This window comes from Liolophura sinensis, chromosome 6, assembly GCF_032854445.1.
Source record: "Liolophura sinensis isolate JHLJ2023 chromosome 6, CUHK_Ljap_v2, whole genome shotgun sequence".
In the NCBI taxonomy this organism is placed as follows: Eukaryota; Metazoa; Mollusca; class Polyplacophora; order Chitonida; family Chitonidae; genus Liolophura; species Liolophura sinensis.
In genome coordinates, this window is record NC_088300.1 from 62,982,954 (window position 1) to 63,000,175 (window position 17,222).

Genomic DNA, 17,222 nt, shown 5'->3' on the forward strand with positions numbered 1-17,222 from the left:
GGGATTCATGGACGTAAGCTTTTCAGAGACGGAGGCCTGGGGAGTTTATAGTCTTGTTCAAGCAACAAAAGTAATTTGTACATTTATTTACGTCTCCAAATGCACTTTTAGGGGCATCAAAATGTTTAGTTTTCTACGACTCTTCTTGTCATTGAAGAAAAATCATATCATACATGAAGTGAAAACTGTGGTTGATAGTTTTCAGTTACCTAATGTTCTTTAAAATACCAAATACATCTACACCTATATTTACTGTGATGTTCTTTTTTTTATCAGCCACATCAACTGGTCGGAAGGCAGGTTTAGCCAATCAAGTAGAAGGGGCGTGTACACACCAGGGCATGAAGATGATGCTCAGAGTTTGCTGTGATTCCACGAAAACCACAAAAACAATACGTAAGTCTTCCAACTTATTCATAATTTCCAAAGTTCAGCAAAAGCTTTTGACCAGATGTGCAGCGGCATAAAGTACAGTTATGTTGTTTTTATTTCTTTCTTTGTTTCTAGCGCACTTGTTGAGGTTTTGAAAGTGTTATTTTTTGGGAACAGCCTCATTTTTCTATGAATAGAGAGGGTTTAATTTTAAGCAGATTTTTAATATACATTTTGATTTAATTTTTCATGTTCATGTATGTATATATGTTCTTACTTTGGTCATTTCAGTTTTCTTCTTCTCAAAATTTCATACTTGTTGGATGTTAATTTTATACATGTTCTTTGTTAGCAGGTGTCACTTCTCATCCAGATGTGAACCCCAATGTACCATCAGTTAGAACCACTCCACGAACCACGCGAAGAACCACACCACGACCCACAACCACAACCAGGCCCCCACCTCCACCGCCAACAACAACAACGAAAAAACCAACAGAGCCAGGTAAATTGAGAATTGTGTTAAAATTAAATAACTTACAATATTGATTTTAAACAAGCTTATATATTATTCCATTAAGGTAGTGTCAAACACACTGGTAGGCTACAAACCAGTTTGATAATGACTAGTTTATAGTCTTGCAACTCTACCGTAAATGTAACAGTTTTGCTTACTGTACATATTTTCATTCTTTTTCAGACTATAAAACAAGAGATGATGAGTTCAAGAGACAGAAGCTTGAAAATAAGGTCAACTCTGATACCATAAGTGATATGGCAGGCGAAAATTCAGCTATGATAAACAGCAAAACATCGTCATCACAAATCAACCGAGCTTTATTGACATTTCTTGTTCTGTTCTGCCTCTTTAGGTAGTGCTCATAGACACTTTAGGTGAATTATTTTAAACTTAACAATTCCTACTGTTGCTTTCAAACTGGCTTTGCCACTCACCAGCGTATTGGAGAATAATTGCTTCACTCCATGATAGTTGGTCCCTGATTGGTCAGTGGTACGGACCAATCCGATGTGATCCATGAACCATAGTGGTAGCTGATTGGTTGCTACCAAAGAGCTCAAGATATCACTGCTTTGTTAACTGGACTAGAAGTTATCTTGTTGTTGACTGGTCAGTGGTGTCCCCAATAATCCGGCACATGATAAGCTGTGAAAACAAAACCAACAACATAAAAAGGGATCAGTGGGTGAGCAGTCCTAACAGGAAGTGGAAGGGCAGACATCTTGTGGATGGATTTTGGCCCTCTTTACATGCAGGACATAATCGGTCGTTGCCATGACAACTACCACTGCCATCCATCACTTCCAGACAAACGGAGTCTGCTTGATTTGACATCCAGTGATGGATCCTTTCCAACGAGTGCAGAAAACATGCATATAAGATGCATATAACATTTGTGTGCTCTGAGAATATAGACTTCAGTTGTGAATAAGGCATTATGCTGGTGATAGCGGAAACCGTGCAGGTCTCTTGAATTCTCCTCACAGAGGACAGTGACATATGAACACATCAACAGACCTACAGGAGACTCCAACATGGATACAGAATTGAACTAAGGTCAACAAGAGTTGTTTATGTAAATAGAAATGCTGAAACTGACTTGTGAACTCTTGAGGTGTCAGTTTCTTCAACATCAGCATTCTGTGATTTTTCAAGGTTAAAGAAGTTGTGGTTAGTATAATGGCGATTGTATGAAGTAGTAGGATGTATACTGCTTGGACTTTGTCATGTGACTGTTGAAATACACTCCAACAGCAGTGGGTTTGCGATAAATAGACACCACAGGGGGCGTCTATGATTGGTGGAAGATGGTCATGTGACCTGTGATGTCATAAGAGTCATTCCATATCAGGCCAAAGCTGATAACGTCAGCGGCCATGATGGTTCAAACCTTGTACAGAATCATCTCAGTGGTTATCAATATTAATGTATTAAAGCTCATCACATATTTTATGAAAGTCACAAATATTTCAGAATCAAAATTAACATCTTTGGTGATGCTTGTCTCGATATTAGTGGACTAGTGCTGCGGTGAAAATATACATTATAATCACCAATGTATTTAGAAAAGAAATTCCATGCATGCATTTTTTCCAGACACTATTCAAACCTTGCCCATGTAAAATTCTATGTTTCATGGACAGATATATTATCCTATGCTTCATTTTGAGTTTCAGTTGCACCAGAATTATAAAGGTTTAAAGGACAAAGGTCTAATTTACTTGAAAGTGTAGCATAATATCATTATCTTAGGATTTTGCAGAATATTTAAGTTAAAATATCATGATACGAAAATGAAATCATCAACTAGAGTATGAATATAAAACTGCATGGCTTGAAACAGATCCAGAATGGGAAAAAAGAAACCAAGTCTAAATTTCTTTCATTGCTGAAATCACAAGTAATTGTGATGGAAAGTGCTGCACATAAGAATAATTCAAAGGGACCTTTAGAGTCTTGTAAAGAATTAATAGCTTTTTGTAGCGATGTAAATAATTTTGTGAAAAATAAACTGATTGTTTTCTATTATGAAATAATATCTCTTGTGCTTACAGCAAGCTAATATGTAAATATGAAAGCTATTTATGTATAAAAAAAAAATGTACCACAGTTGACAGATAAAAAAACAGCACAGTTCAGTATTTTCTACCACTTTATACATGTAAGATGTAAATATTATAAATGGCTATGAGCTGTGCATTGAGATGGTAGAATTCCATATTTAATTAATGGTTGCTTTTAGTTGAGTTCACATAGACTTAGCTAGAGAATGCTTTGAAAATGATTGATCATTTTCCCAACATGGCTTTAAAATGACTAACTTTAAAATTAACAATTTTTTTCTTGTTTTTTTTTTTATATTTTTATTTGTGTGAAGAGACGAAGGAAAACTGTGTGCTGTTTGATTAGGACACATGTACTTCTCATTTCTTTCTGTTAAATGTTTCCATATTTCTCATCAGCAGGATTTTCTCTTCCCATTTTGGATATTGTCTCGTCTCAATTTAACAGCTGATATCACATGTGGCATTTGTATTTGAACATTTATGTTTATGAGTGTATTTTGAACAAAGAAAAAAAAAAAGAAAAATGATTAGTATTTTAAGCGCTGGTCAGAGTTAACATTAGCTTTGTTTATTCATAACTCATGGACAAAGTGCAGAATTATTGAGGCCAATACACCTGCTAATTTCACATCATAATTTCTAGAAAAACTATTAAATTCAAAAATAATTTAAATTCACATTATATGGACAGTATGTGAAGCAGTATCTTTATTAATTATTGCTTACACATTCGACTGATATTAATTTTTTGTCTTTTTTGGGGGATTTTGTTACAAAATTAGATCAAAGTTGTTATTTGTTAATGTCTCTTCACCTAATGTTGCCGTTTCTTTATGTTTTTTTTTTTTTTTTTTTTTTTTTTGACCTGACAAGGAACTGAATTTGTTAATGTTTGGGATATTTTGAGGGTACCATTGCCTTAAGCATTGTGATATGGGGGTTACACTGTTAAAACAACTAATAGACTGACAGGGTTTACACATGTATTCTAGACTTCATCCAGGGGCAGATCTAGGGAGAAATGTTACAAAGAATTCTCTTTTGTCTCTATTATATGGTATCATCTACGAGAATAAAAATAACATTTGGTCAATCATTTTGTAAGATTTAATTGCCCAAGATCATGTATTTATCTCTGTTACTGAAAGTTGTTTGATCCTTGGATGCATGTGAGTAGTGCTTTAAGAAATAATGAATTGTCTGTTTTCAAAGTGTAAATCGGTGTTTGTACCGCTTTGAAAATGTTTACTTTTTTTCTGTTTTATTATTAATCTTGTGAAGGTGTTCAATTGAAACTGTTAACCAGGATTTTCTTCTTCCGACATAGATTTACAAGGGTCACAAAATGTTGGTATGTTTTTTTTTTAACGCAAACTTACTGGGCTAGCTTTATTTATATATGTAGGGGATAATATTAAATTTATATAAAAAAAAATAATTGTAGGGATGGGGGTGGGGACAGTGATATAAGTCTTTAAGGTTTCATTGTGCAATAGAACCAGTAATTCTGGAATTGAAAAATTATGCCCACAATGATCAAATGACAGGACTCGGCTTATGAACTCAATAATTTTTGTATGATATCATGTGTCCTCGTTTATTTTCAATGGAGTCAAGACGAGTTTTTGATCGAAGATTTTTTTTCCATGTTAAGAGACGCATTTCTGTACAACTGATGTTATCCCTTGTATTTTGTGAGGAGAACTTCTGTGTGAAAGAATGAACTTGTCTATTGATTGTTTTGTATTGCTGATGTCAAATAATGCATATTTGTAAAATATGAGACAAAGGGTGTACCTTCATCGTATGAATAAATATTTCATATGATTGCATTTCATAGTAGTTTTAATAATTCTTCAATTATTTAATAATTTGATAACTATGGTTGTGATCATACCTGGAATGGTAACCTTAGTGTAATCATACTATATCAAATCTTATTTAATATACATTCAGAATCAAAGCTGATTGGCTGACAGTGGAACACACAGAATAAATCTACAGACCATAAAGTCCAGCTATGCGTGTGCTCCATGTGTTTCATCCAATCATCATGGATTCTGTTTTGCCTTTAATCAAGAAGACAAGATTCTGGCTCAATCCCAGTCTTGGGAAAGGAATTTCTGAGATTCCATTGCCTCTACTGTTTTGGGGGCCTGTACTTTGTGTTAGTAAGTGATCAACATTGCTGAAGTCTCTTATTTGAATGTGGCATACACGTTGAACTCTCTGCAAGTCAGAATTTATGGGTCACTTGTGGGAAAGGTTTGCAGTATCTTGCTTGCTTTTACTCCAGGCACAATGGTCTCCTCTACCATAAAAAAAAACTTTCATATGAGGGAAAGATTTGTAACTGTTGGTTTGGTGTCACCGCCAATCGCTGAAATCTGAATATCATGAAAGGCATTTCTGAGGTGTAATGGAATTTGCCCATAGAAATAGCAGGATTCTTGATATCGTATGTGTCTTACTTCAGATACAGTATTAAAAGAATACAGTGTGTAGGAAAGTCTGACTAAAGTACAGCACTAATAACATCTTATCTACAACATTGTCCAACATGTTCAGAATTTCGTATGGTCAGCAAATTTAACCAAGGCAAAATAATAAAATAATAAAGTCGTTTGCAGACAAAAGATTATTTGGTCATATACTGATTACACATTATAAAGATGACTGTGCGGATAAAGGGAGACTATCCGAATTTTATGCGCATCAAGGGGAATAACTTAGAAAATGTCCCTACATTCTGGTATACCATGTTGCAATCTGCGAAAAGTCAGGATAATTTTGATTAAAGTCAGTGGAATATTCCAAATAAGATTAACCCTGAACATATTTGGAATGTGCCACAAAATCTACCTGTTGAAAATAAAATAAAGCAACTTCAGCATAAATTATTACACTCAATTATACCGTAATATAAGTATATAATTATAATTATAAGTATTTACACGATCGACTGAAAATAAAACAATATCCTTTGTGAGATGTTTGCGGAAATGTGGGTAATATAACTCATTATTTCATAGTGTCCACAATTGAATCAGTCCTGATTAGATGCTAATAACCTCCTGTATGAGTACACATGCTGTGATATACGGGCCTTGCCTTTGTCTACATCGCGATACAAAAGTGTAGTCAGTTATATTTTACTCCATGCGAAGTTTTATATCTGTACATGTCATATTATAAGTAAAACCCCAGTGTTTCAGCATTATATGAATTGTATTAAAAGGAACCTACTTTTGCTTCAGAAATTGTGACAGCACAATTAGGTCATTAAATTAATTACACTTTGTTTTCACTTGAAACTCACTTTAAACAATAAGTTACAATAATGAAAGCAATGTGTTATTATTTTTTTTTTTTGACCCTATGATTTTGGAAATATATGGGCAGGTTGGGTGGTGCTCGTTTACCTCTTTATATAATAATCAGCCTTGAACTTTTCGTTTCTGCATGGTCGACAAAGACAAATGAATGCCCAGTTCGTAATCCAAGGCGAAAAAAGAGATGCTGGGCTCTTTGTCTAACAGTTTTATGAGGTTTAGCTAGTACTGTTATTGAAAAGCGAGACATTAACAAATATATGTACAAGTAAATCAAACAGGACGTATATTATGAAACAGTATTCCATTGTGTTTTATTGGATACCGGTATGGTAATAAGTGCATGTAGCTACAGGAAAATGAGTATTGGAATATCAGTCTACCTTGTAGACTTAAGTGTCAAGTTGCTGGTACGAATGGTGAAGTTAATTTATTTATGCGCTTTAATTAAAACAGTTTTAATTAAAAAACAATCTGGAAGTGTTGAAAGTGTCAAGAAAACAAAGTATAGGCCTACTAGTATTAAATGTCGACAAGTTTGGTTAAAAAAATGAACAACACTTATTATTTTGGACATAGCAACGACCAAGTACTACGAAAAAAAAAAAGTAAAATGTGTTCTACGTCTGTTGGTGATGGAAAAAAATCTTCACCGACTACATATGTAATGGGCAAAACAAAAAACAGCTCAACCAAAACAGAAATCAACTTTGCCATAAAATATGCTGAAAAAGATAAAAAGTTTAATCATGACCCTAAGAACATATATTTAAAGTCCTAAATTTATTTGTTTAACAACCAACGTTCTAAAATTGCTCTTTATCCTCATCATTCATTACTGAACGCGGGCTATACCTTTAATAAATATTTGAGAAATTTATTACTATAAAATAAAATAATAATCGCAAATGAAAGAAACAGAACGAATGACTTTACCTTTAGCTAGGCCTATTTTCGTTCTAATGTCATAAGAGAAAAACACTTATTGCGTATCTAAAATCAACAGTATCTGTGTTACAGGACACAGGTACTTAACTACGTGGCTATTCCGGCTTAAGTGCAGATTGTACCACATTCTTTTGCCCCAGGTTTATATACTCCGGGCATGCGGACCGGTTTTCTCCACCCATAACCCAGACCGCAGTCACATACAGAAGGTGAAATTTTCTTGAGCATGATGCTAAAAACTGATTAATCAGTCAGTCAGTCTTGCGTATATTATGAATTTACTTCTGTAGCTCTCCTCTGGTACCCGATTTTTTTTTAATGTCAGTATATAAACCAACAGATCCAGTACTGTTAAATCTCGTTCCTGTCTCACTAAAGCACATACTGATAGAAACTATGTTAAAATGTGGAATAAATCACCATAAAATCGCATACACGGGACCAGTTACATAAATTGTTTACAGGCCATTACTTAAAGCTTTCGATACAGTGACCACTTCCTTGGATGATAAGTTCATTTAAAAAACAAAATAAGAATGTAGTGTAGCTAATTTGCTACATTAATACAAATCTTATTGATACAGCTGGACTTGATATTCTCAATATGGCCACGTAGGTACATCTAATAATAATATTCCTACACTTCCTAGCCTGCTCGCAGTTCATTCAATTCAATCACTGAAATTAAGACACCATCCAAACAAAGTCGTGAGTTTCATGAATCACTGGTCGTATACAAAGTGTGCTACGTGTGATAACCTACAGGCGCTATGTATCCACGAGATAAATAAATGATTTGTATATTGAGTCACACGACTGCACACAGGGCCTGTTCTTTGGCTTACATAACGTGGCATAACTATTTTCTCCATGCCTGCTTCTCCTTATTGCTTCTATTGTGTGATATTTATTAATTTATTTATTTGATTAGTGTTTTACACCGTACTCAAGAATATTCCCTTATACGATGGTGGTAAGCACTATAGTTGAAGGAAGCTGGGCAAAGCCCGTGGACAACACGCGACCATCCTATTGTGTGATAAAACTGGTTTGTTGTAATAATGATGTCAGTTCACTGTTGATATAAATGTATATAAACTCTCAACAAACATATGTTGCCGTAAACAATCCCGATGGTGACAAACTAAAGGTCTAAATATGTATGCATTTTAAGTTCTTTCTCGGGGTGATCTGCATACTTTACCACTGTATGTGAAAATAATCAGTGGATTTAATGGACTTTTGAGGCGAAACGGACAGTACACCCATATCCTCAGTACTATAAGTCTCAGCATGCATTGTTATTGAGATAAAGTTAATTTAAATGTTTTAATTTTGTTTTCAACTACAAGCCTAATTAGGTAATTACATTTCTGTTTACCCAAGAATATTTCACGTATACAACGGCTGCCAGCGTTATGGTGGACGGAAACCTGGTAGAGCCCAAAGTCACTTTTCGTTTACATCATTTATACCAAAAAAACTGTGCCATATAAATTAAACTTATAAAAACCCATTTATATAAACCCACTTTAAGTTTTTTTCACTATTGTATTACCATAATTTATAATAGCTGGGAAACGGGTTTGGAATAAAATTTCAAATCTGCGTTGTCTTCTTTATTCAGATGTCTCCAAAAGCCGTATACTTACATCCACAAACACATTTCTTTACGTAATATCTTTGTTTTATAGTTCACATTATGCAGGGGTTCACTATGTAAAACATTTCCTCCTCAGTTTGTGAGTTTCATATATATATCGGGATATAGCTGGCTTCTATGAGCTTTACTGATGTCGCCAATATAATTGCGTTGCTATCCCGTCTCTGTCAAATCTTATCTTGTTGCATGATGAATAAACATTGATTTGAATTGAAAGTGAATGTGGATAAGAACGAAAGCACACTATTCCCATCCTTGATTCCTACCGAATCAAATGTGAGGATACACATTGTGGGGGGTATTGCTGAGATTGCAAGATGTATTGCTTTCAATCTTCTTACTTGCTTCCTTTTTTCTTCTTTTTTTTTTTTTTTTTTTTTGGATACAGACTAGGGGACATAACTGTCTATAGCTACATTCAGGCAGGTGTAAATTATAAACTGACATGTGACAGTGTGTAACACTGTAAAAAAAATCAAACCGGAATGTTGGCAAACCTCACAACATTTTGGTACCTGTGTTGAAGAGGAATGTAACTTTTTATTTAGAAATCTGTGCGTCAGATATGGGGAAGCTATTTAGTTACTTGCCAAAAGACGGTGGTTTTACTTCTGGATCTCTGATTTCCTCCGTCAATGATACCGCTCTTTTGAATAAAATATTCTTGATTGCAATGTCACAATATAGGAAAACATTAGGAGTCGCATAAAATCCGAATTTACACGCGCATCAAGGGGAGATAACTTCTGTAATATGCATGTTGTTATTGCTTGTTGTTATGGCGATTAAGCTTTCAAACGATTAGTTAGTAACTTCGGTAAAAATACAAAAGTTAACATCTCGCTTCCCTGCATGAGACTTAAATTACAGACCAAAATAAACCAAATAACTATCTTATCTTGTTCAAAGCAGTTTCTATCATTACGAAGACATCCCTAAGATTTTTTCTTTCCATCTGGTATCTGGTATCACAATAAGACACATGGGACTATGAATTAAACTTTCATAAAATAATAAGAAAACCTACAAACTCAGTTTATGAGCATGGAATGCACTACTTGTGTTTCACAACCCGCATTACCTTTCTTTATTAAAGTTTTGCCTTTTAAAGTCGTTCTTAAATTAGCAAAATAACAACTTTACGGCTTTTATTCTTTAATATATCTTCACTTAATGAGTCGATCCTTGCAGAGAGATATTACATGGCTTTCTTTACCAGTTTTGTCTTTATTGCTAAGCAGATTCGATAGTTTTCATATATACTTTGAGATTTTGCAGGCTCCGTGTAGCTTTATTATAGCGCCAACTTAGTTGCATTGCTGTCGTTTCTCTGTAAAACCGTATAATCTTGTTAAATAAATTCTAATTTGAAATGAAATTGAATGCGGATAAGGCGCAGACCTGTGTGGGTGCTCTGTGAAAAAAACTGTGTTTCAAATTCTTAAAACTTTTTTCAAACTGTTTTTTTTTTTAAACGGGAAAAAGGCAAAGAAAGTCTCGCATAACCGTAAAATGCTTCATATTTATTTATTTATTTTTTTTATTTATTTTCCTGTAAATTGAAAGAAAGAAAAATGTTCAGATCCTAACATCTGGTTGGCGATACGGACGAGGGGACATAACTTTAAGGGCCCATCAGGTATAAACACACGAAATGAACAAAAGCAGTAGGCTTTCCACGTGGACTGCCAACCTACAGCATCATTCTGATAAATGAACGTAGTAAATTGACTCTAAAAGAAATTAATACAAAGAGCTGTGCTAATTTCTTCATATTTTGTTAAGGGCAGGATAACAGGAAATAAAACGTTAAATACGTTAGCCTGGGTTTAAGACACTAATTGCTCATCAATCACTTGGACACCTATCAGTGATAACAGTGTTTAGGACTATTGCCTACTAGATCTTTCAGTCCCATTTCATGCGGAATTTAACTTTTTTTGCCTTGATTTGATTGGGGTTTAACTTCGCTATCAACATTGATTCGGTCATATCACGGCAGCGTCTCCTTGTAACATGGCAGACCCAATGCCAACGTATTCATATTTATAGCGCTGCCTCACTGGAGCACCATGCCAAAGACACCACACACTACGCCCTCCACCATGACACTCGTCCAACAAGCAACTAGTAGTGCAAAGACAATCGATGTTAAGATTAACTCGATTCGGTATTGAACCTCGGATCTACTGTTTACGAGACAGATACTCTATCCACAACCCAATGCAGCCGGCCGGTGAGTAGAATTTGAGATCTCCATTGTTCTCGTGGGCACGTTAACACCTCTCAGACCTCAGTTAGGTGGTCACATGCAAACTTACTGGGGATAAATGACGACCCATCAATATACATGCAGCCCACATGTGTGACATTCCCCTGAGGGAGAAAACCTCTATTACCATACAGAAAAACTAATCATTTATTTGCCAATGGTCAGTGGTTTAGTTTGGCCACTGCGATTTTGTCTTACATTAACGATGACCATGTAGTTCTGTCGTACAGCTATAAACACTAATCCATCGAACTATTAGTCTAATAAGTCTCGCGAATTCTAAAGTTCATACTTCAGTGAACAGTTTTTTATTACCATGTATCACCGAAACTAAAAGTTAGCAGTGGTTACAGTTTATTTTAACACTTGCTGCCTTGCATTCTAGATTGCAATGAACGCATAACGCGAAACCTGTATTCACCTTTGTCCCCAACATATATTCTGTGCTATTACATGCATGGGACATCAATATATACTGGTATATAAATATATATGTATATATATATATATGTATTTTTTATCTGTAATGCAGCTTATGTACATGCGTTCTGATGTTTGCGCACTGATACATTTTTCCCTTCCTTGTAAACATCAAAAGAAGCGTTTTATAGTTTAAATTTGAAATGAAACGCTGTGTCATAATATTAGTTCCATATGCGAGCCAGACATGTAGCAGGGGAAATAACTCATTTATTGTACGATTACCTCCCTTAGATTGCTTTTTCTGATTATCTGTATGGAGATAATTAGATCACACTTTAAATTACTGTGAACGTTTGATTAGCAGTTATACTTAAAATGTTTTTATTTAATGTATATCCACTTTTCATAAATTAGTAGTAATGCGAATTCTGCAAAGACCACATAATAAGTGTGGATATTGACTTACATATTTTGCGTCCAGGTTAACGAACTTTTGGGTCACGAGCACAGCGTCATATAGGCCTAAATTCGAGATAACTCGGCTTTGATGGCCCAATTCCCATCCTACAGTACTTTATCACAGCTGACAGACAATGTCTGACAATGTTATATGAGAAATGCGCATAATAATAACACACAAGAACATGCCTATGTTATAATTGAAAATTTACCAAAACTGCCGGTACACTTCGTTTGACGCATAGTACATGGTCTTCACAGATATATAGGCCTACGCCTGTAAACATGCGGATGGTTGTGGGTTCTGCCCGGTTCCCTCCCATCAATGCTGGCCACCGTCGTATAAGTGAAATATTCTTGAGTACGGCGTAAAAACATAGCATGTTTTAAATGATTTTCGAGGTTATAAAATTGGTGTGTCATATGCTAAACTTTGCATGGTCATAGTTGGATTGACTCTTCCAATATGCCAAAGTCCGCTAGCGCATTGACTTTTGGAACACTCTATAATAAGTGGTAATTCCAACTGCAACAGAACTCTTCTTAATTCTTGGGAAGGTTATCTCTCTGCAAGAGAGACGTACATAATGAACAAAGAGGGTGTGTTAAACTTTTTTAGTCAGACTGAGATTTTTTATGCCATGCATGAATCTAAAAATTGTCCACCTTAGTTGGAATCCAGACGATACCGTACCATAATTTGGTCCGTGGGCCTTGATAACGTTATAATTTTACACGTTCCTACGATATAGGCGAGGCTGTCGAACTTAGATCTCAGCTAAAATCTCGCTTTTCTTGTCAGTGTCAACATTTCGGTGAGAACAAATAATAATAATAATTATAATAATAATAGTTAAACGTTATGCCTGGTTCATACTTATACATACGGGAGAGGATTGCGATACAGAAATGGGAACATGGTATGCCTTCCTCCCATATAGGGATAATATTATTGAATGAAATTGCAAAGGTCTGATGGCGTTTTGGAGATCAGTAATAGGGATAAACAAGTCTCACATTGAAAAACCCATGTTTTTAGTGTAGCTAGTGCACTAATCAACCCGGAGTGTTGGTCCCTGCGTGTGCATAATTTTCCTACAGTTGTTTCTACTTATATAACTCTGATTAAGCCATGCTCGGTGTGAGGGAAATTGCCAATTGTTAGTCCGTCGTCGCTACTCTCGAATTGCTATAGGGACCGGTATATGCGTGATATAGTTTTTTTTTCTTGAATCAACCATTTAAGGTAACGGAAAAAAATGTTTGTTTCCCGAAGTTCGCTATATGTATGTACTATGAGACCAGAAATATCATGATCATTTTGTTTCATTCTCAGATAGATACAGCTGGTTGATTGTCCGTACCCGTATTGCGGCGTCCCCACCAAGAGCCATGTCGTTTGACTTGAGTAGCTTAAACCCCTTTTTGATTTTTCATCTTCACAGAAGCATTAAAAGGCATCAGCTGTTCAGTGCCTTATCGTAAGCTACAGCAGAGAAAGTTTAAGATGTATAACTTCCATTTACAATGCAACGGGTTCCTCCGCTTTCGCTGCTTGTTGGGTTTTTGTGACAATAAGCCATTGGCGACTCTTGTTTGGCCGTTTGCAACGTTAATCGTTCTAGAACCTTGCCTTCCACCAATATGTTTTGTATATCTGTATGCCACATAAGGGAAAGTTCGTCAGTAACTTGCCAAAATTCGTTCGTTTATCTAGGGCACTCTGGTACCCTCTACCCATAATGGTGAAGTGAACAGTTCTAATGGAGGCTGACAGCTTCCACCGGTTCTTCAGTTGGATACCTCAAATTTTAACTATACGCGGTGCGGTCAAAGCAGCAGTCATCTCAAAGCCTTAACATTATGCTTTCCAAATGTTTATTTTTGAGCATGTATAAGGTATCGCTGGGTCATGGAAGCTGGGTGATGCCATCTACATATACCATCGTACCATCATGCGACGCGATCACAAGACTGTAAGAAGAGACCGCCAAGCGATGAAGGGTGTGACGAGGACACAATATACTGCGAAGCGATGGAACGATGTCAGCGTGTACGATGGTACAATGATTGCTTTAATCGGCTTCCATATACATGTGTATACTGGATACAACTAATATAGACCTATATGCACACCACAGTCTGATTGGTATTTGACGCCATACTGAATTTTATACATGCGAACGGAACAGGCTCTCTATGTATGACATCGGCTTAACTCGTTAACGGTTTCGCATGAAAGATGTCGGTTTGGCTAAGACAACCCTTAGTGGCGCTTAGCCGAAAATCTGGCCTTTAATCACTGAAGCAAGCCAATGGCTTGATGAAACAAATCCATCAATAAATCTGACCACATATAAGTGAAAAAAATCTTGAGCACGACGTCGAATGCTAATCAGTTAATCAGTCAGTCAATCTTTTAACACAAATATATACCAAGTTCCAAAGTACAGCACACTTCTAGATGCTGCGGTCCTGTCCTGGCCCCGGTTTTATGAAGCATACTTAATATTAAGTAGCCCTTAGTTAAGTTCACTTCACATGCGTTGACATGGTAGTTTATAGGACTTGCTTAGCTTAAGTGCTCTTCGTGAAACCTGTATCTGCATGCTACAGTTACATACTGAAAACTGATTGGTACAAAAATCGAAGCATGTAGAGTTGTTTTAATAAACACACGTATCACAGTGCTCACCAATTAAGAATGGCATTGTTGACAAACGCACTGGTGAACGTATTGTATGTTGATCAAATATTCATTGATTTATAGGAGTCCCACATTCTAGTCACGAATGTTTCACAAATGTGGCGGCAATCCGATCCCGAGTTGCCGGAAGAAAACACCAGTCTTAGACATTGAAGAAGTTACCCGGATGTGGTTCACTGGTTTTCACCTTGCCGAGCGAGAGCCAGTGTGCATTGAATACAACTCTTCTCGTATCATCTACATCCATGAAGACAATCTGCAAACTAGTCCGTCGACCACTTATTGACACCAAGTGCCCGATACGACCAGTGATGGCGGTGGAGATCGATCATTCTATGTCGGAATCTGGGATCGAACCAACGCCCGCTTATGTGTCCTAGCACATGAAAATGTGAAAATTGCCTCGACCAAACTGTGTGGACTAATGAAACAAGGGTTTCATACATCTAAACAAACGTTCTGTTTATACAGCAGATACAGGAAATTGACAATCTGGTTATCATGTACACTCCGCAATCGCGGAAATGCGCGACACATAGTCACTTCTGTATCATAGTCGCATGTATTTATCACAAATTAAAATTACATGCACATAAAAAACACTTCAAGCTGAAGCTCGAGCACCAAGTCATAGGTAATTTGGCAATGTGGTTTCCATGGTAACCGGGGAAATGAACAAATGCAATGAGCGACACATCTGTACGTCTGTATACATTTACCCACCAAAAGCTGAAACTTCGCACAAAAAATAGCTGATGGCAGTTGTGGCCCGGACATGGATACGGGCCGACAGACAGGCGGATGAACAAAATTGTAATTCGTATAATCTTACCCACAGCAGCCAAAGAGGGGAAGACAACTCAACTTGAACAGGGCCATTCACGGGTTGATAAAGCAATCGCTAACAATGAAGAATTTGTGATTGATGCTTTGCATATGACACCTTTGTTGCAACTCTTAGAGAAATGAATTTACCCTATGGTAGTAATTGTTTTCGTGAATGTTACACTTGTTGGGTGGGTGGGTGTTCGGGTTGGTGGTTGTTTGGGTGGGTGGGTGTTTTTTTTTTTTTTTTTGGTAAGTTGGCGGTGAGATTGATGAGGGGACGGAGATTGCAATATGATGGACCGTTTTGAAAATAAGTCCGGAAAACTGTTTGGACAAAAATCCCCATATCTATGTTCAAATCGGACACAGTGATCCGCAATCCCAAATTAATCTCTTAACTAGATAAAGTGAAGCCTTCGACCATAAGGTGAAGCATCTCGGCCCAGCAAGGAGGACCTATAAAGCAATACGAATACATGCATCAATATATATAATTCATAAATACACCCACAAATACACCCAAAAGAATATATCCAGTCAAGGCATTCAGAAAATTACGGGGTAAATGAAATGAAGAAACAATTATACATGCAAAAGCGCTTCAGGATTCAGTTATTTCCGTGGTTCAAATGTTTGCTGTAGCATCTTGGAATGGTTTTACAGTTAAGATTTTTTCCCATTCAATCATTCTAAAAATATTTCAATAATCGTTCATAAGACTTATAAATGTGTCTTATGGTGAAACAAAATCTGTAATATTCCAGTAAGGGTTGCCAACGCAACGCGCATTCTTCAAAGTGGCACAACTTTGGAAGCTATAAATTAAGCATGCAGATTACAAGTTTGACTTATTGGTTAAAAATCTGTGTGGATTCATTTCTAGCCAGTGCGTCATAGGGATCTCTTGTTTTTTTTTTTTGTTTTTTGTTTTTTTGCAACATGGTGAGTGAAATTGTCCTATAACTGAACTATTGTCGTGATATTATGGAATTCTGCAGTATGTACGATTAGTCATATTAGTCTGAAAAGTTAATCCGTGTCGTGTATTTATGTCATACATGTGTTTATCGCCTTTGTTATAGCAGATTGTTTCTCGCAACTTTTCTGAATCACACAATGGGCTTGTCTTTGCAGCATTTAAAATATAGCACATTTTGCAACTTATATTCGACCAACGACATGCGAGTAATTTATAAATAGTGCCATTTCTCTTAGTGATAATTCGGTTGTACTATCTACTAGCATAGTTCTTCTAATTTGGATATCAACAATATTAGGTTCAAACTTATTTTACAGCAAAATAATTTCTATACGGGTACTCATATATGTATACATGCTTATTGAGACAGGCTAGACGACAAAGATTTTCTCATACATATGTTTCTGACTTTTTTGTGGTTTTGTTGCATATTTGGCTATGGAGCATTGAATATGTGTATGTATACGTGTTGCCTAGCATGCACGTATCTCACAAACACGCACACAGAACTAGGTGTGACACGCGATTGACATGTATATACCAACATACATCCAGGGGGCCTTATATATACATGTGGATTATATACACTGACTTATTACGTAAGCATGTAGATGGATATGCTAGAATTCATTTAAGGATATGCAACATCAAAT

The 17,222-nt window shown here is 36.1% G+C and overlaps 1 protein-coding gene across 3 annotated transcripts in view; it reads left to right on the plus strand.

Annotated features, from left to right (window-relative positions):
- LOC135467925 (ephrin-A3-like) overlaps positions 1 to 3,779 on the plus strand; it is a 153,041-nt gene extending 149,262 nt beyond the window's left edge. For 2 of the 3 annotated variants that reach the window (XM_064745856.1, XM_064745854.1), the window contains exons 4-6: positions 277 to 396; positions 725 to 877; positions 1,073 to 3,779. In XM_064745856.1, coding sequence (XP_064601926.1) covers positions 277 to 396; positions 725 to 877; positions 1,073 to 1,248 — 449 coding nt within the window. In that variant the 3' untranslated portion in view covers positions 1,249 to 3,779. The remainder of the gene's footprint in view (positions 1 to 276; positions 397 to 724; positions 878 to 1,072) is intronic. The other variant, XM_064745855.1, reaches the window with a different exon arrangement.
- Positions 3,780 to 17,222: the final 13,443 nt, after the last annotated feature.